Raw genomic sequence first — 18887 nt, forward strand, 5'->3', positions numbered from 1 at the left:
CAGCTTGCGGTAGTCGATGCAAAACCGCCATGATCCATCCTTTTTTCTGACCAACAACACCGGGGAGGCAAATGGGCTGGCACTATGTCGAATGAGACCTTTCTGGAGCATTTCTTTTAATTGTTTCTCCACTTCATCCTTTTGATCTGGTGGCAGTCTGTAAGCACGGGAGTTAATTGGCTATGCCCCTGGAACCAAGTCAATTGTGTGATCACAGGTACGCTGAGGAGGAAGTGTTGTTGTTTCTTGAAAGACATGTGGAAACTTGTCGAGGACAGTTTGAATCTCATGTGGAATTCCCATCTGTGGTGCAGGTTCAGAAATGCTGGCAATGTGTGCTACCTCTTGATCAGGTGCAGATTTCTTGTGTAGCTGAACCACATGAGTTATTGCTTTTCTTCTGAGAAGCCCTTTCAACTTGTGACCAGCTATAGCTCTGCAAACCACTTGATCAGGTTTCAGACCTTGCAGCAGAATTCTCTTACCATTGTGAACAAACCTCATCTTTTTGTGCCTCCAGTGAATCCACATAAGGCTGTGGTCTTCCAACCAGTCTGCTCCAAGAATGATGTCAAAGCTGCCCAGGGGTAGAACTCTGATATCATGGGTGAATGAATGTCCTTGTGTCCACCATTGTAACCCTGTAACAACACCAGAACAGCTGACAGAACCTCCATCGGCCACAGTGTATTTTTCAGAGGCAATGTGTTGGACAGGCAACTGCAATTGTTGGATCAACTGCTCACTAATGAAAGAAGTTGTAAGAATCACCGGGGTGTCCGACCCTAGAGGGGGAGGGGGTGAATAGGGTCGCTAATCGCTTTTCTATCCTAGGGCTCAATCTAATTGCTTAAGATAAACCTAACACGTCCTACACATGCTAGTTATGACTAAGGTTTATCTATGCTACCCTCTACTTACCCCAAAAGACTTGCCACCTATAGCCAATCCTAATCAAACTAACTAGGAAAGTAAAGGTAAGCAAGAAAGAGTAAATGCGGAAACGTAATGCGGTAAGTAAAGCGGTAAGGGAGGGGATATGCAAACTCCCGTGAAGACACCAAGACACACGATTTAACGTGGTTCGGTTAGGACACCAAAGTCCCTCCCTACGTCCACGGCCACTTGCTCACAAAGAACAAGTGTGATACCGAGTCTCTTCGCTTGATCACCGTCTTGCCACGCCTCCAAGGCTCCCGACAAGCAAAGGCTAAGTGACACCAAGTCACAAAGACGAGGTCACCGCCACCGTCTATCTCGAAGCGTCACCACGGCACCGTCTTCACTATATTGGAGCTTTAACACCAAGTAGGGGCCTCCTTCCCCGCACAAAGTGTCGTTGCCACTCCACACCAAGTCGGAGGGTCACACGACGAGTACACAAGTTGCTTGCCGCAGCAAGACTTTCTCTCAAGCTAGTTCTCTCAAGAACTCAGCCTAAACAAGCACTAAGCACTCTCACAAGTGTGCTTAAGCCTATATGATGTACAATGAAGCTCTATGGTGGTTGGAGATGATCTTTAGCTCTAGTATACTTCTTTGAACTCCAGCCCTCTCAAATGACCCGGCCTTGGGGGTATATATAGGCAGCACAAGCAAATATAGCCGTTGGAGAAAAGCTGCCAGAAAAACGCTTAACGCCGGTTAATCCGATGCTCCCCAAATCGCCATCGTCGGTTTAACCGGTGATACTAAACTGCCCACTGAAAACTAGCCGTTACGTGTACGGGCAATCAACCGACGCAATCGACCGGTGTATGTAATATTAGCGTCGGTTTAACCGGTGAGTGCAACTGTCCTCTGATCCTTGAAAAACAAACTCTCTGGACAACTGCACCGACGCTATTAACCGGTGCATCATCGGTTCATCCGATGTATGCATTTTTCTTGGACTGCTTCTGCCATTGCACCGACGTATTCAAACTTCCTATCGTCGGTTCATCCGGTGCCAAACCCTAGCCCGCAGGCCATCTCTGTCATTGCACCGATGAGTACATTTTGCCTTACGTCGGTTTAACCGGTGATACTAAAACTCCCAGACGTGCTCAAGTCAATGCACCGACGTGTGTAATTTGCTTGGCGTCGGTTCAACCGGTGACTTGATTTCTTTTAGGTTTCAGGGCGCTGCCCTGAGACCCGCGAGGGGCGGCTCCCCCTCGACCCCCGTCCGCTAACCGGGTAGCGGAACCCCCGTAGGGGCGGCCCTTCGGGCCTAGCTTCGCCTCTTTTCTCTTTGTCATCACTTGAACCTAAAAGCCTGAGTATATCATCTAAGCAAACACATTAGTTCAAGTGTTGCGTGTGTCATCAATCGCCAAAACATTATATTGAAATATGGCATGAGAGGCCATTTTCGCTACAGAAGTAATGCTTCCCGAGTCAACCAAGATTAAGACCTCCTGTTTGCCCAGAAAACCTTGCAGCTGCATGGTTCTTCGCTTCAATGGTGATGCAATAGTAGAACCAGAGACCGCCATCATGGAAGAATCCATAGGCTAGTTCAAGTCATCGCTGTCAGCGCTGTCATCATCAGAACAGTCCAATGCCTCCAATAATTCCTCAATGATGTGCAGAGGAACTTGTTGCGGACACTTGTGCTGGCGATTCCACTTTTCTCCGCACTTGAAATAGAGTCCCTTCTCTTTCCTGAAGGATCGAAGGAAATCCAGTTTCTCCTGCTGCTTGGGTGCATCTGCCTGCTTGGTGTCGCTTCTGGGCTTGTTCTTGTCAACCGGAAAACCAGTCTTGACAGCTTGCTTAGAAAGACCGCCAGAATCAAACTTGTGAGTTGATCTTGTCTTGACCGCTTCGAGCTCCGTTTCCTGCAATCGTGCAAGAGCCACAGCAGTTTCCACATCTTGGGGACGGTGTAAAGCAATAACGGAACGAATTTCATCTTTGAGTCCATATAAGAACCGGGTGACAAAGAACACATGATCATAAGCAGGGTTGTACAGCAACAGCTGGTGTGCGAGTTCGACGAATTGGTTGTAGTACTCATCTACAGAGCATGTCTGCCTAAGAGAGTCTAGCTGTTTCATGTGGGTTTGATACTGGTTTCGGTCAAAGCGCTCGCAAACTAAGACGCAAAGCTGCTCCCAATCCGTTACACTCCCATTGCATTCAACGGAATGGAGCCAAGATGCTGCTGTGCCAGAGAAGTTAAGTGCTGCGAAGCGGGTTTTCAAGGAATCGCTCACCCCATACACCTCAAAGAACATCTCACAACGATCTCTCCACAACCTGGGATTCTCACCATCAAATTTAGGGAAGTCAAGCTTGGGAAGGGGACTCGATCTAGGGACAAGGCTCTGAGAACCGGATGCGCACTCAGGGACGACAAGTGGAGGTGGGTGGGGAGGGTGGTTCATGAACGTACCATTGACCAGGGCGTGGCGGATGGGGTCCGAGGAGCCCACCGCCATCATCCCGGTGGTCGTTGACAACGCCGTGCTCGCTGGGCCGCTCCGCAGATGATGCAGATGGGCGCATCTCCGATTGGGGAGCCACGTTGAGGTCGAACGGGTTGCGCCACCGCCCGATTGGAACAGGAGGGGCCGTGCCTGGGCGAGTAGGCAGGGGCGGCGCCGTAGCCGGTGCTGGGGGCGGTGTGGACTCGAGGCGGAGGAGGCGCGATGAGGTGGAGGACGACTGCGCCAGCAACTTGTCCATGGCGGTGTCTGCGGTCCGCCTCCATGCCTCAAGACCCGTGAGCGTGTCCAACATCTTCGTCATCATGGTCTCGAATCCGGCAAGCTTCGTCGTGATGTCGCCCATGGCAGCGGTCACGTGCGACTCGAACTTGGTCGGCTTGCGCGACGGCGCCAGGGTGGTGGGGAAAAAATTTTGGGCGGAATCTGTGGATGGTTAGGGGGGATTGAGGGCTCTGGATACCAAATGTTATGACTCGAGGTAGGAGGAGAAGGAGATTCAGGGGGATTCGGCTAGAATTAGGAGAAGAATAGGAAGAACAGGGAGGAGTTGGGGACGAAATGTTTCCCTGATTCATTCATGCTTCTGTCGGTTCACCCTCGTCGGGTATTTATGCAACTCCCAGTCACAGGCTGGCTGGTAAGCCTTATTCCGACTCGGCCTCCCAGGCCCAAACATACAGTTGGCCCATGGCCCAAAGGTGAAATGCTATACAAGTATCTATGCCGAATCACACTACAGTAGTCGTGACACATGAGCACCTCCGTCGGCTCCGGGGTGTCCACCCGCACCGCGAACGCGGAGAGTCTCAGGTACCAGTAGGCCACGCCGTCGACCATGATGCTCTGGCCAAGCTTGCATGGGCACGCGATCTTTGGGCCCCATGACCTCTTAGCCTCCGTGCTCCAGCGGCCGGTGTCCGACGAGTAGGAGCGCAGCGCGGCGGTTATAGACTATGAGCAGGCGGAAGAAGGACGACAGCGGCCGCGGCATGCCCAAGTCGAGGGCGGTATACAGAGCGCACGCGTAGTCCCCCGGCTTGTCGGTGCCGGCGAGAGGAGGGAGCATGGCCATGTCCCCTCTTATGGGGTTGCACACGCAGAGCTTTAGGCCATCCGTGTAACGTTCCTGTCTGAGCTCCAGCACGAGCCAGCCATTGCAGGCTGCGACGGGGCGGGCGTGCTCGAACACGCCGCGGTCATTGCCCAGGCCCAGCACGGCATCGGCCACCGCGATCCTGGACGGGCCCCGCAGGCCGATCAGCCGGCCGGCGGCGGCCGTCGGGACGAAACATGGCTGTGCGGCGGCGGCGGAGGTCCTCCGCCTGCGCACGGTGGTGCCGGCATCCTCCTGGTGTAGGAAGCCAAGGGTGAGGCACGACAGCGGCGGCAGGGCTCGTGAGAGCATGGCACCGTCCTTGGCGACGAGGCGGGCCTAGCGCCGGCACGTGGCGGCGGAGCGGACCACGTCGGCGGCGCTGGGGAGCCTGGCGAGGATGGGCGAGAGCGCGTCGTCCAGGATGGGGAGGGCCTCGCCGTCGTCGTCATCGCTGCCAGGGCCATCGTCCTTAAGCCAGCCTCTGCAGTAGGGCGCGGCATGGTGGGCGCCACGGGGACGGCGCGCCGGTGGCATCGGGCGCGTGGTCAGATCTCGTGGGTATTCGGGGCTGAAGGGGATCGATGAATTGGGTTGGGAATTCATCTGGGTGCAACGAGCACAGATTTATAGCCGCCCCCACATCCTTTTCTGTTTCCGATAAACAACAGGAGTCGAGTCCGAGAGTATTCTTCCCAACCGGCCGACGGGCCCATGGTGGCCGGCGTCCCTGCGCGGAGGCGGAGGAGCGCAGTTGCGCCCGCGGAGAGCAGCGGGCGCGGCGCGCCGGCGCAGCACAGCACTCGGCTTACGGCTTGTGCTCTGCAGGCTGCACGGTGACGGCGGGCAGTGGAGGACTGCAGGCGGCTTGTCAGAAACTCACAATTGAGAATGGGTAAGATAATTGTGCTAATTGCTATTTCAATTCTCTGAAATTTGTGACAATGGATACTTTACTACTTTTTTTGGCTGAATTTCACCTGTCCAAAATTTTGAATACCCAAAGCCAAAATCTTGGGCCCGCCCCTGAATGGAGCGCCGCCGCCCCCAACCCAAAGCTCCTTCCAGTCGACGCCTCTTCCCTACTGCCCGTCCCCGCAGCCTCGTCGCGACGCTAACGCTGTATCTCCGACGCCCATCGCCCAGCCCAAAGGTGACCTTTTTTTTAGTGAATAGCACATAACTTCTTGTAAAAGAGGTGTAAAATCGATATCACTTTTGCCGCAAGTGAATGTATGCTAAGCAAAATCAAGATCCTGCCAGATAAATTTTACTGAAATTATCCACCGATATTGTACTGATTTTTTTTTGGAACTATGATGCAATTTTTTTTTGGATGAGACCAATCTATATGGAATCTGCATAGATGGATAGCAAATTTGTGCAATTCAAATCTAGGTTGTTTACTTTTTATGAGTTTTGAGTGTGATGGCTAGTTTCTAAGGGGGACTCTATATATATCACTTTTCCGGCCGTGAGATGTCTCTCTCGGCCCATTTGAAAGCTTCCTTGACATATTTGAGCTGATTTCCTCCTCCTCCTCTCTCTCTCACTGCTTGCTTAGAGATTGCATCCTTGTGAGTGTGAGAGCATCCTAGTGCATTGCATCAAGAGTTTGAGCTTTGTGGCACTAAAAAATCTTCAAGTAAACATCATCGGTTTGTTACTTTTGGGAGTTGCCGCTCTCCAGAGAGCTTGAAGAAGGTGATTTCGTAGAGCCCTTCAAGAAAATTGTGGAGGAGCCCTAAAATTGGTTGTGAGAGGTTCTTGTGCTCACTCACCGGAGTGGTGAAGGAGATGTTCATTGATTCAAGACGGCTCAAAATCAGGAGGAGTCTTGATAGAGGAGCTGTTCATTAGAGAAAAAATTTATTGTGTCAAACTCGGTTATCTCTTTGCTCATTTCAATTCTTACAATTTACTTTGAGCAATTTGCTCATTTCAATTCTTACAATTTACTTTGAGCAATTTACTTTAAGCAATTTACTTTCCTAAAGTTTGAATTGTCTCTTGTCATCCTAGATTGCAAACCCCACTAGTAATAGGTGTTGCTAAACATAGGAGCTCTTTTGTGTTTCTAATTAAATTTATCTAGTATTTGTGCTTTAGTTAAAAACCGCCTATTCACCTCCCTCTCGTTGGTGTCCCGAGATGGCAGCGGATCGGGTTCGGTGCGGGTATCCGCGGGTTTCGGGTTTTCGGGTTTCGGGTTTGGTGTTGGTTTTTCGCCCACGGTTTTCAGGTTCGGGTTCGGGTTCGGTTTCGGGTTCGGTTTCGGGTTTTGGTTTCCACCCGTGGATATCCAATGAATATCCGAAATAAATTATTTGGAATTAAAACTCATGTTTTATAATATGTTAATGATAATTTGTTTACTTAGACTATTAAATTTATTGAAAGTTGAGTCATGAAAATATTTATTATTTGTTGCATCTTGTTTATTCATGTGAATATGTGTATATTTATCTGCGGGTTTCGGGTATCCATTCGGGTTTCGGGTATCCGCGGGTTTGGTTTTGGTGATGGATTTCCACCCGAATCGGTTTCGGGTTCGGGTTCGGGTTTCGATTTCGGGTTTCGGTTTTGGGTGCACGGAGACTCCACCCGATCCGAACCCGACCCGTTGCCATCCTTATGGTGTCCTTGATATTGCAATGTGCCCCGATTAGCTTGGGACATTGGTGTTGGTATTTCTTAACTTTTCAATAGAAGTTCGCAAGCGCACAGAAATACTATTGTAGCACTTCACCCGTGAGTATTCAGAGTATCGTATTTCCACGACGAACGGAGGTGTAGCGGCTTCCTAGCTAGCTTACCCTAAAAGAACAAGAGGTAGGATAGCCTCGGGTAGTGTGCTTTATATAAGAAAAAGGGTCAAGGTAAGATCAACTCTGCCGATAAATGTTTACTTCAGGCACCGGCATTTACCTGGTTTGCCAAACGATTATAGTATCAAGCCTATTACGACACGAACGTGAGGGAGTTCACAAGACCCGCCGAAGCGTGCCGGACGAACAGGGCTGTCACCACCTGCCGCCTTACCCTTATTACTCCATGGGGGAAGCAACAAACAAAGGTAATCTAGGGCCTAGACACCATGTCTACACCTTCGATTACTACTCTAGCATTATGTAGAGTTATCCCGTCTTTATCAGAGCCCTCTACTAGAGTATCCGCTACGAAAATGGACGATGAACCCGTAAACCCAACAAAAAAATAACTTAACCAAGAATTTAACCACTTAATTAAACTTAGATACTTACTCAAGTCCGGATCTTCTCCTCACACACTCTATAATCTACGGTGGAGTCCCTCTACTTCTCCCAAGTGTTGTTTGATGTGTGGGTGACCTCGTCGAGCAAGTGCCGCGCGGCATCAATCGCCGCGTGCCGGGGATCGGAGGCGGTCGTGCACATACTGGCTCCACCATTCTTCTGGGTTTTGAATTCTCACGCCACATGTGCGGACTTGTTTGTTTGAGAATGGAGACGCGTCTTGAATACAGGACCTAGAGCTAGGAGGTAATTTTCTCATGCTCGAGCTGGGCCACGCGCCTGTTTGATAAGAGTTTTGATTCAGTTTGGGCCTGGCTGATAGTTCTGATTATTGAAACACAATTTGGAAGCTCTCCAAACATGACCTTGATAATTCCAAAAATAATTGCAAAAATGGGACTACAAACATTGACTGCTCGTAGTTTTGCCACTCCCAATGAATAACATTGTGAGAACCTCTGTCAATGTTTGCGGTCCAATTCTTGCAAATTTCTCCTTGATACCATGGTCACTTTAAAATTCAATTCATGCACGGTACGTGTCAAACCAGACGGAAGAGATTCTTCCTCTTCTTTCCGCACCCAGGCTAGTGCGATGCCTAGTCTGCTGAAAGGCTAGGCTATGGGAGTACAGAAATTCGCGTGTTCCCTTGTAAGCTTCGGAGACTTCACGGTTGAGGACGAGGTCTGCTTCCAATTCTCAATAGAGCGGTATATACAGGTTGCTAAAATTTGAGCGCCATGATTTTTTGAATCCCACTGCAGATTACACAGTATATAATTCTTTTTATGCCACTGCAATGCTAGTCCAAAAACAGAACTGACGGGTACACGCAATTATAGTTTAAGCTGACGCCATGCACCAACACCTACGGAATATATAGCACGAGCCACACTCCGACAGATGCTACAAAACTGAAGGGTACAGAGCTACTTATGACCATATCATTGATCTAGACGGAGATCTTGCAAACCCATCTATGCGAGGAAGGCAGATTCGATATGTTAACGGCCTGATGCTAGTTCAGTTGCATGGTCCACCCCATCCAGTCCTCTGTTTGACCCATCTGGAGACTCGTCAGTGAAGTATACAGCTGCTGAGACACGACGCCAACACCTTGGTGCCCATATTCCACCCTGCAAGGTGAAATCCACTGAATGTAGTGACGAAAACAGGGCAAAAAAATGGGAGCAGAACATAAACGAATGGGAGCAGAACATAAAGCAACTATTGCTGGACCGCTTGCTCATCATATGGTTCATAAGAAGCATGTCAAATTGTATGGCTCGTACGCAAGGAACTATATATTTCAGTTAACAAGTGAGCTCTCAAGCAGAGATGTATGTTTCACCTTTTCCCTTGATATGTGATACTCCCAACAGGAGACACTACAACAGCAGTTCCCGTGCAGAACACTTCATCAGCATCAAGCAATTCATCCACTGACACAAGCCGCTCCTCAACCTTCCAAAGAAATGAGAAAAACATTGATTAAGATTGCACCAAACATTTGAGAACATAATCAATACTTTTCAGTGACAGTTCATATATGACCTAGGCATCTAGTTTGCACTTTGCACACTTAGGCTCACTACTTCAGATCCAAAGCTAGTCCCAAGTTATTAAAGCAAAGGCACTGAAGTTATAATAACAGGCAAATTATATCCTCAACATAACACACTGATAGTTATCCATCTCATTGCTGGAACCATAGGTTTAACAGGTGATTTACCTGGAAGCCCTTGCTCACAGCAACATCAATTATACTTTTCCTTGTGATGCCAGGTAATATTGTTCCTTTTACTGCTGGAGTAGAAATAACATTGCCCTGGTAGAAAACATGACATGCATAATCAATTCTGAACTGGATACCCTTGATCAAAGGCAACATATGCTATGCAAACCACCTTCGTATGCAAACTATGAAAACTCCAATCTGGACCACCGGATCAAGATCCAAGGGGGGCGCAGGGGGTGGGAGGGGGGATTTGCAAAAGTGTGATTACCTAATCCAAGGGCAGGCAGTTAAATGTAAAATTACCCCCCTCCTCATGCCCCTTGGATCTTGATCCGGTGGTCCAGATTAGAGTTTCCATAGTTTGCAAACGAATGTGGTTTGCATAGCATACGTTGCCTTGATCAAAAGCACGTAGTAGTTTTTATATACTTTTCAAACACAAGTGAACATGACATTCAAAAGCACACAGCAATAGTGACAATATAATCCTGCAATGGGCTAAGCAGCCAAGTCTGGCTGAATGCATTAGGTAGAGAATAGAGCTCAACCAGGTGGCACTACATACTATTGAACAGCCATACCATTCTTGCATGGGAAAACCTTTATCTTTATGTTCAAAGTAGTCCTTGACTGTAGAACAATCCACAATCAATTTGTGACATTCTTCTGATTTTCATTAAGGTGATTAGCGACAGAAGGCATGGTAGCATGTTCAATCAGAAAGACTGAGATCTTGATAAAAAAAGATGTGGCACAAAAATCTCTTATTCTACATTACTGCAAGAGCACGCTTGAGATACCAATAGATGTGGATATCAACTACACTCTCATGAAAGAGATGTTTCTTAACAAGCATGACTTTCAAGACAGAAACACTTCAGATTCAAGCCATCTAACGTTGCTGACGCACATTAAGGGCGAGATTAGCCAATTTTGAATTACATAACCAAGCTTGTCTGACTAACGTTGCTGACGCACATTAGGGGCGAGATTAGCCAATTTTGAATTACATATCCAAGCTTGTCTGACTAGTAGCTTGCAGAACTTGAAAATCATTACTGGATTTTGTTCATTAAGCTTCAAGCCAAAATAAAAGGTGCAGCAGATATCACAATCTTACCTTGACAACAAAAATATTACATGAAGAAACTTCTTCAAGATATTTTTTGTGAACCACATCCAAGTAGAGAACATCAGAATAACCTTTCTCCTTTGCAATTTTCTGTGCCATCAACACCTATGCAATGACAAGCAAACATGCTTTAAAGTCACTTGGTATAATATAAGGATATTTAATGTATCATCTAAATTAACAATAATAATAATAGATAACAACTATCCATGAGACTGGCTACAGTTTCATAAGAAATTGTGGAAGGAAATGCGATATGTTTCAATAGCTAAGATGCATGGAATTTATATTATGTGGGTTGCATTGTTCCATTTTTAGGAAATCTCCATGACTCCATGGCATTATTCCATCCGAGCTTCAGCTTTTACCATTCCACAGCATGGTAGCGATCAATATTTCTTCTTATTACACATTCTATTCAATCAACTCCTTGGCATGTTCTTTTCCTTTGAATATTTTAAGCACAAAATTGTCACGTTTGGAGGTAAGCAAGAGAAGTATCAGAGAGCAAAGCTCAAGAAATAGCAGTCCTGTAGCTTCCATAACATGCACAATAATGTGATATAGCAGAATTACCGAAGCATAATTTCCAATGGTCTTCACACTTCCAGTTCCACCAGGAGTGGCGCGGTGAAACTTGTCTTCAACTATCAAATTTATTGGTGCTAAACCTTCCTGCAGAAACCAGCGACTGTATTTAACAAACACTCCTAAGTTTGATCACTGATAATTCCATAGGTTATCAAATAATAACAGTACCAAAATCAGCATAATTCTAGTTCCTGCATAACTTTTATACTACAGCACAAAGAAACAGGGCATGTAGGGCACAGTTTGCAGTTTGTAAGACTATATCACTACCTAATCTAATGATTATTTGTGTATGTCGAATATCTTACAAAAAATAGTGGAAGCATGTGTTTAAAAAGACTCTACCAACCTTAAAGTAGTTGCCAACAGGGGATGCAAATATAATGAATGTATACTCCGGAGCAGGTGCCAGACCAAGGACAGCCCCACTTCCCATAAGTAGGGGTCTAATATACAGAGAACCTTTACCAGTAGGAGGCACCTGAAAGTATAGGATATTCAAGAACCAATCAAAACAAGAGAAATGGATTTAGTGCTACAGAATTATCCAGACTTTTTTAGCAATGAACTCACCCATCTCTTATTTGCTAGAACGGTTTGTTTTACAGCATCAACAAACTGCTCAACGGAAGGGGCAGGCATGCACATCCTCTCAGCACCAGTTTGCATCCTCAAAGCATTTTCCTCTGGGCGAAATAATAAGATGGACCCATCAGGTTTCCTATATGCCTTTAGGCCCTCAAACAATCCCTACAAATCAGAATCTCCACATCATTTTACTGCAACCGAAGAGAATTTATGCCTTCAAAAGGTCATCTTTCCATAATCATCAACAAATCGAATCTACATGATAATTTATGAAGCAAATGGTTCTATAACCCTTACTAACCTGTCCATAGTTTAGGACTCCAGAAGATGGGTTCAGTGCTATGGGTCCAAACGGCGCCAATTCACCCTCAGAAAATTTCCCATCCTGCCCGCATTTTGCAATATACATGTAGTCAGTTTGAACAAGCCCAAAACCAAGGTTCTCCCAGTCCAAATCAACTATTTCAGTTGTTTGCCTGCTAATCAGGAAGAGTCATGCTATCAGAAGGTTATTACTTAACCAAGACACCACCAAAACACCCATGGATAATTCAGCGCAAGCAAATCGCCACGACGACAGATGCAGTTTGCAGTGGGGATCACGTACGAGTAGTTACTTGCCACAGAAGCTCCGCATCTTCTCACTGGCCTAGCCTTTAGTGGGAGTGACGATATGGAATAAAGACGATTCTGGATCTGTGCACCACGAAGCACTGCATATTAGATTATTAAACACAGGTTGCATAAAGGAGTGAAAACAATTCAATGACACCTCATATTCCTCTTATCCCAAAATTCCTCACTTTCCACTCCTGATCAATCGCCAGATTCGACGAATCCACAAATAAAGGGGGGCATCTCAAACTCTCAGTGCACACACCACAACACATACACGAGTACAAAACCAACCTGAATAGACGGCGGTGATGGCGGCGGCGAGAGAGGTAGACGGGGCCGCTGGCTCGCGAGCGGCGCGGCGGCGAGGAGGGCGCCGTGAGAGGCGACGCCGTACTCCATCTCCTGAGAGGCTACCGCAGTGCGACCCGCGTGGGCTTTGCTCAGCGAGGCCTAGGGTTTCGCCGCGGCGGCGGCGGCGGCGGCTGAGACGGCGGCGGAAGAGGTGGGGAGACTGGAGACGGGAGGAAGGAGATGACGTTCGAATCGTGCTGGAATTGCGAGTGGCGAGGCCAAATGGGTTAACAGCACGGGTAGCGACCTGCACGCCGACCTTATCAGATAGCTCTGACTGACCTGCGGGACCCGCGGGGAAATGGACCCACGTAGCAGTGTCTGTATTTGGATGGGATGTGCGCGCCATGGTTACCAAATGAGGGGTGCCAAGTAGTCCGGCAGCCAGAAAAGTTTTATCCACATGGTTTTCTGGCGAATGGGCCCATGAGCTCGCGCTTTCCGGTGTTTGTGGCCGCCGTGCGTTGGGTCTGAGGCACAGAGCCATCAAAGCATTCCTCCAGTCAGCCACATGGTATAGTGAATATTCAATATTGTCATGTAGGATTTGTCCTGTTTTAAAAATTGCTTGGACTTATCAATTTGATATACACAAAAAAAATTGTGCATAAAGTCAACTGTGTAAATAGGATTCAAGCTACTTTTAGTTAGTGTCCAAAGCTCATGTTATATAATGCATCAAACATTGGGAAGTGTTTCCTCCACCATAAGATTATAGAATCGTAAAATGCTACTATTATATTCTATATAGAATGAACTTATTATCAACATTCACGAATACAAGATCATAGATCGAACAGTCCGATTGAACGGTGATAAATGTATATCATGGTATCTTTTTATATTTTATAATATCTTAAACTAAATTAGATAGAAAGTGAATAGACCTTCAACCTTTTAAGCTCGTTCGTCACAAGTAGCTTTGTTAACTTAGATGCTATCATTTGATAGCTTATACGTCTAAAACTCTAAACGAGATGAACATCTTTATTAACCTAGATGCTATATTTGATAACTTGTACATCTAAAGTTCTAAACGAGATTTAAAAAGAAAAGTTGAGCCAGTACATTTTACTTGAACACGAACATGATTTTACTATTTTGTGGGCAAGATAGTCAAATTCATCTCGAAACTATCGCACTCGGCTCATTTTCATCCCTGAACTATGAAAACGTCTACTTTCAGTCCCTGAATTTTCCATTTTATGATTTTTTATTTACTATAATTTTTTAAATATTTATCCAAAATAAACATAAAAAGAGAAAAACCACTAAGAGAAACGAAACAGGAAGCTCATATGTCCGGTATCGCGAGTCTAAAGAGCCAAAATACTCGTTTTTTGTGTCCAGAGTGGAAACGTAAACTCCAGGGAGGTAATTAAGATTTTTTCAACAGAAAAATAAAACATAATCAGCAAACACAGGTAGCCCAGCGCCCCAGCCCAAAGCTCAGGTCCACGGTCCACCAACAGCCAGACCCGGGCCACAAATTTCAAAACTCAGCACAGCAGCCCTCTACCTCATCCCCCCTCTTCCTTCCTTCTTCGGTTCTTCCCAGTTCCCTGACCCTCCCCAATCCAAAACCCCCACCAACACAGCGACAGCAAGCCGTAACCCCCAGCTAGCCTCCCATGGCTACGGCCCCCCTTGCCTTCCGCCTCCCCTTCCCCTTCCCTTCCGCGTCCCGCCCGCCTCCTCCCGGGACCCTGGTCCCGCCGGCCCCGCGCCGCCTCCCTCCGCGCCTCGCCGCCGCGGCCACGCGGCGGTTCCGTCCGCCCACCGCGGATGACGAGCCCCCAGAGGCCGCGGAGGATTCGTCCCACGGCCTCAACCGCTACGACCAGCTTGCGCGCAGCGTCGAGCGCGCCCGGAGCCGGCCGCCCGAGATCACCCCCGACCACCCGCTCTTCTCGTCCCCCTCCTCGGCCGGCGGCGCCGGCGGCGGGAGCTACGACCCCGACGACGAGTTCTTCGACGAGATCGACCGCGCCATTGCCGAGAAGAGGGAGGAGTTCACGCGGCGCGGGCTCATCAAGCCGTCCCCTGCTTCGCCAACGCCGTCGCAGACGCAGCCCGAGGACGAGGGCCTCGCCGACGAGCTCTCCCCCGAGGAGGTGATCGACCTCGACGAGATTCGGAAGCTGCAGGGACTCAGTGTTGTGTCCGTGGCGGACGAGGAGGACGAGGAGGCGGAGGGGGGCGAGGACAAGGATGGAGACGATGGCTTGCCGCTCGACGAAGATGAGGAAGGCTTCGATGTGGCCGGGGAGCTCGGGCTCGAAGGGTCCAGGATGCGGCAGCCGGCCTTCCGCATGACGCTTGCCGAGCTCCTCGACGAGAGCAAGCTCGTCCCGGTGGCCGTGACGGGCGACCAGGATGTCGCGCTTGCGGGGGTGCAGAGCGACGCCAGCCTCGTGGCCGCGGGTGACCTCTTTGTGTGCGTGGGAGAGGAGGGGCTCGCGGGCCTCACCGAGGCCGACAAGCGAGGGGCTGTTGCCGTCGTAGCTGATCAGGACGTCAACATCGAGGGCACCCTGGCCTGCCGCGCGTTGGTCATTGTGGAAGACATTGCAACCGCGCTCCGTGTGCTCCCTGCCTGCCTCTACAGGCGGCCGTCCACGGACATGGCGGTTATAGGTGTCACTGGCACGGATGGAGTCACCACCACAACTCACCTGGTCAAAGCAGTGTACGAGGCCATGGGGGTGAGGACTGGCATGGTGGGCGTTCTTGGGGCCTATGCTTTCGGCAGCAACAAGCTTGATGCGCGACATGATGCATCTGGTGATCCCATTGCCGTGCAGAAGCTGATGGCAACAATGTTGCACAATGGCGCCGAGGCAGTTGTGTTGGAGACAGCCACTGATGGGATGCCTCCATCTGGTGTGGATAGTGAGATAGATTATGATATTGCTGTGCTGACTAATGTTAGGCACACTGATGGGGAGGATAGAATGACATATGAGGAGTATATGAGCAGCATGGCTTCTCTGTTCTCCAGAATGGTGGACCCTGGGCGCCATCGTAAAGTGGTAAACATCGATGATCCAAGTGCCCCATTCTTCGCTGCACAAGGGGGGCATGATGTCCCTGTGGTGACATATTCTTTTGAGAACAAGAAGGCTGATGTGCACACTCTTAAATACCAGCTTTCCCTTTTTGAGACAGAGGTTTTGGTACAGACACCGCATGGGATCCTTGAGATCTCCTCAGGGCTGCTTGGAAGGGATAACATCTACAACATCCTTGCAACTGTGGCAGTTGGTATTGCAGTGGGCGCACCACTGGAGGACATAGTCAGGGGCATAGAAGAGGTGGATGCTATCCCAGGCAGGTGTGAGCTAATTGACGAGGAGCAAGCATTTGGGGTGATTGTTGATCATGCGAGGACACCAGAAGCTTTGTCGGTGCTTCTGGATGGTGTAAGGGAGCTGGGCCCACGCCGGATCGTCACTGGTATGGTAATTTCTTCTGTAATTTTTGTTAACATTGTATACTGCCTACACAGAGTTGTACTAGTCTTGAATTGTTGATTAGTTGTACGTGGTGCTATATTCTCATTATTCTTCTGGTTATAGCATATGAACTGAACCTCCTGCTATGCTGTTCTATTTAGTTGTTGGATGTTGTGGTGAGAAAGAAAGAGGGAAGAGGCCGGTGATGACAAAGATTGCAGCTGATAAAAGTGATGTTGTCATGTTGACATCAGACAATCCTGCAAATGAAGATCCATGTATGCTTCATAATTAATATCTAATTTTGGATCATATGTCAGATAAATCCTTACTGTGCTGAATTTCACACAAATTTGTTCTGTTCTGAACAGTGGATATCCTGGATGATATGTTGGCTGGTGTAGGCTGGACCATGGAAGAATACTTGAAACATGGTGCTAACGATTATTATCCACCCCTTCCAAATGGACATAGGCTCTTCCTACATGAAATTAGAAGAGTTGCAGTGCGAGCTGCTGTTGCAATGGGCGAACAAGGCGATGTGGTGGTATGTTTTCTCCAAAGCTTCCTGTTATCAGGAAGATTTCTCTGTAGCTGAGCCTCTGACTATATAACTGTGTCGTGAAGAAATTTTAAAACTGGTAGGCCTAGTTCTCCATGCATACACACTCTAATTTCGTTACGATAAGTAATGAAATTTGGGGTAAACCCCATGGTGGAAAAAAAAAGTTCTCCATGCTTACATAAGCTGGCATTAACCCTAATATGTTCGCTATACAGGAGTTAAATAATATAGTCCCTTTTTCATTAGTCACTATATGCCTTCTGTTGTCTGTGCGACAAGTACTGGAAGAACAAGTAAAAGATGTTACTGTTATTGTGTCACTATCTAGAAAGTGGTAATTGATACATTAGTGTTGACAAAGTAATCTTATTTCTTTAAACCATGCCAGTTATTATGCAGTAGTGTTCACCTTGATCCCTTTTTTGGTTCATCATGATTCTGACAGCTATGTTTCTGCCTTCAGGTTATCACTGGCAAAGGGAACGACACTTATCAGATTGAAGGCAATAAAAGTGAGTTTTTTGATGACAGGGAAGAGTGCCGAGAAGCATTACAATATGTTGATCAATTGCATCGAGCTGGAATTGACACCTCAGAGTTCCCTTGGCGGTATGTTTCTTCTAAATCACTGGTTACTACATCTCATTCGTGTGAGTTTGGACTTATTTCCAGGTGACTGAGCCCTTTCAAACATTTTTCTAAGTATGACAGAAAACCCACAATGCACAGAAATCATAACCTTTTAATTTTAAAACCTTAATTCCTTATAACTACCTTGCAATTTGTGATTTCACATGCAGATTCTATTAGAGCTTCACCTATACTGATTTGTATTATATTTTCAACTCACATGAAAATCACCAATCTATTATTTTGCTCTCTTTGTTGTCACAGGTTACCAGAAAGCCACTGATTTTGGTTTAGTCAAGATAGTCGAGTTTATCTACTCAAGGAACAACGTCAGATTCCCAGATCTACTAGGAGCTTTTCAGGGATAGGCTATCCAAGCCCTGCAAGAAAATTACTCCTGCAAGTGCTGAGTTTTCTAACCAAAGTGCTAACTACTAACAAAAAAATTAGCTTATCAGTTATTCTGTTGTACTGCCAGATAGTCTATGGAACTTCCCATCCAGTAAATTGTGGTCACTGTGATAGTGGATTGGTGAAGCTTCCTGGTGACAAAAAAGAATGTAAGGGCTTTCTGGCGTTATAATTTCAAAAATAGCATGTCCCCTGGCAGTGAATATAAGATCTTTTGGAAGTTATCTTTTCTGTTATCATGACATCTATATTGAGCCTCACAGAATGTCTTTTTAGTCCACAATTCATCTAGATAGTCTCCTTTTTTCTTATAATTCATCTAAATTATTCATAGCTAATAACTAGCACTCTCTTTACTGAATCTAACAAATTATTCAGATAGAGTTTCAGCTCCTGAATTCCTGATAGATTTTATTCTGTGCTTACTCTTTGTGCTACATGACAGATTTTAGTCTTAAAACATACTGTATGCTCGTGAATGGGGTCTAGTGCCTGTGCCTACTTTACGCTACATTATTAGGTCAGCTGCATTCTTAATATAAGCTCATGAATAGTTCGTAGTGCCTGAATTTTCATTATGCACCAGCCATTGTGTCCTATTGCACTCTATCACAATGTTGCTTATTCTGGTTATAATAAAACTATGTCCATGCTACGTCTACTATTTTGATCCTAGTAAAGTAACAGCTGACCTTTTTAGTATGGTAAATGTTTCGTTGTGATTTTTCAGCTATATGACAATGCTTGTTTATTGCACGATTGCTACTTGTCTATGTGCACTGGGTCTCTGATTTTATTCAGGCATATGCAGCAAATCTTCCCACTTTTAAGATAATACAATACTGGTATTCTGCCATTCTACATGTACAGTATCATGTAATTAAATATTTTAACGCCAGGTATTCCAAATTTCCAACATGTCCATCTTGTAGGAGAGAATAATGCCTTATATTCCTCCAAACCCTAGAATGGTGGGATATATAGATCTGTCGTGGGCTTTTTGGGG

The 18887-nt window shown here is 47.0% G+C and overlaps 2 protein-coding genes across 4 annotated transcripts; one reads left to right on the plus strand and one right to left on the minus strand.

Moving 5' to 3' along the window:
• Positions 1-8517: 8517 nt before the first annotated feature.
• On the minus strand, positions 8518-13055 carry LOC120651771 (branched-chain amino acid aminotransferase 2, chloroplastic-like). 2 transcript variants are annotated; one of them, XM_039929386.1, is made up of 10 exons: positions 12761-13055; positions 12459-12547; positions 12153-12327; positions 11837-12013; positions 11613-11744; positions 11249-11347; positions 10661-10777; positions 9535-9630; positions 9154-9266; positions 8518-8938 (listed from the first exon to the last, which is right to left on the minus strand). In XM_039929386.1, exons 1-10 carry the CDS (start codon positions 12866-12868, stop codon positions 8821-8823), a joined length of 1224 nt encoding a protein of 407 aa, XP_039785320.1. In that variant the 5' UTR covers positions 12869-13055; the 3' UTR covers positions 8518-8820. The 2 variants fall into 2 exon arrangements, with proteins under 2 accessions (XP_039785320.1, XP_039785319.1); XM_039929385.1 differs by having other exon boundaries at positions 12153-12330.
• A 1282-nt stretch (positions 13056-14337) lies between these two features.
• Positions 14338-18117, plus strand: LOC120651766 (UDP-N-acetylmuramoyl-L-alanyl-D-glutamate--2,6-diaminopimelate ligase MurE homolog, chloroplastic-like). 2 transcript variants are annotated; one of them, XM_039929377.1, is made up of 5 exons: positions 14338-16276; positions 16437-16553; positions 16647-16822; positions 17304-17449; positions 17735-18117. In XM_039929377.1, exons 1-5 carry the CDS (start codon positions 14452-14454, stop codon positions 17751-17753), a joined length of 2283 nt encoding a protein of 760 aa, XP_039785311.1. In that variant the 5' UTR covers positions 14338-14451; the 3' UTR covers positions 17754-18117. The 2 variants fall into 2 exon arrangements, 1 of the variants encoding a protein (XP_039785311.1); XR_005666308.1 differs by having other exon boundaries at positions 14367-16281.
• Positions 18118-18887: the final 770 nt, after the last annotated feature.

Source organism: Panicum virgatum, chromosome 9K (genome assembly GCF_016808335.1).
Source record: "Panicum virgatum strain AP13 chromosome 9K, P.virgatum_v5, whole genome shotgun sequence".
Lineage (NCBI taxonomy): Eukaryota > Viridiplantae > Streptophyta > Magnoliopsida > Poales > Poaceae > Panicum > Panicum virgatum.

Coding starts and splice junctions, on each gene's coding strand:
- LOC120651771 (XM_039929385.1), bottom strand. CDS start 12,868: ATGGAGTACGGCGTCGCCTCTCACGGCGCCCTCCTCGCCGCCGCGCCG. Junction 12,331..12,458: donor TCTGTGGCAAGTAACTACTC/GTACGTGATCCC, acceptor CTTCCTGATTAG/CAGGCAAACAACTGAAATAG. Junction 11,348..11,612: donor CTGTTGGCAACTACTTTAAG/GTTGGTAGAGTC, acceptor TGGTTTCTGCAG/GAAGGTTTAGCACCAATAAA.
- LOC120651766 (XM_039929377.1), top strand. CDS start 14,452: ATGGCTACGGCCCCCCTTGCCTTCCGCCTCCCCTTCCCCTTCCCTTCC. Junction 16,277..16,436: donor CCCACGCCGGATCGTCACTG/GTATGGTAATTT, acceptor TGTTCTATTTAG/TTGTTGGATGTTGTGGTGAG. Junction 16,823..17,303: donor GCGAACAAGGCGATGTGGTG/GTATGTTTTCTC, acceptor TTCTGCCTTCAG/GTTATCACTGGCAAAGGGAA.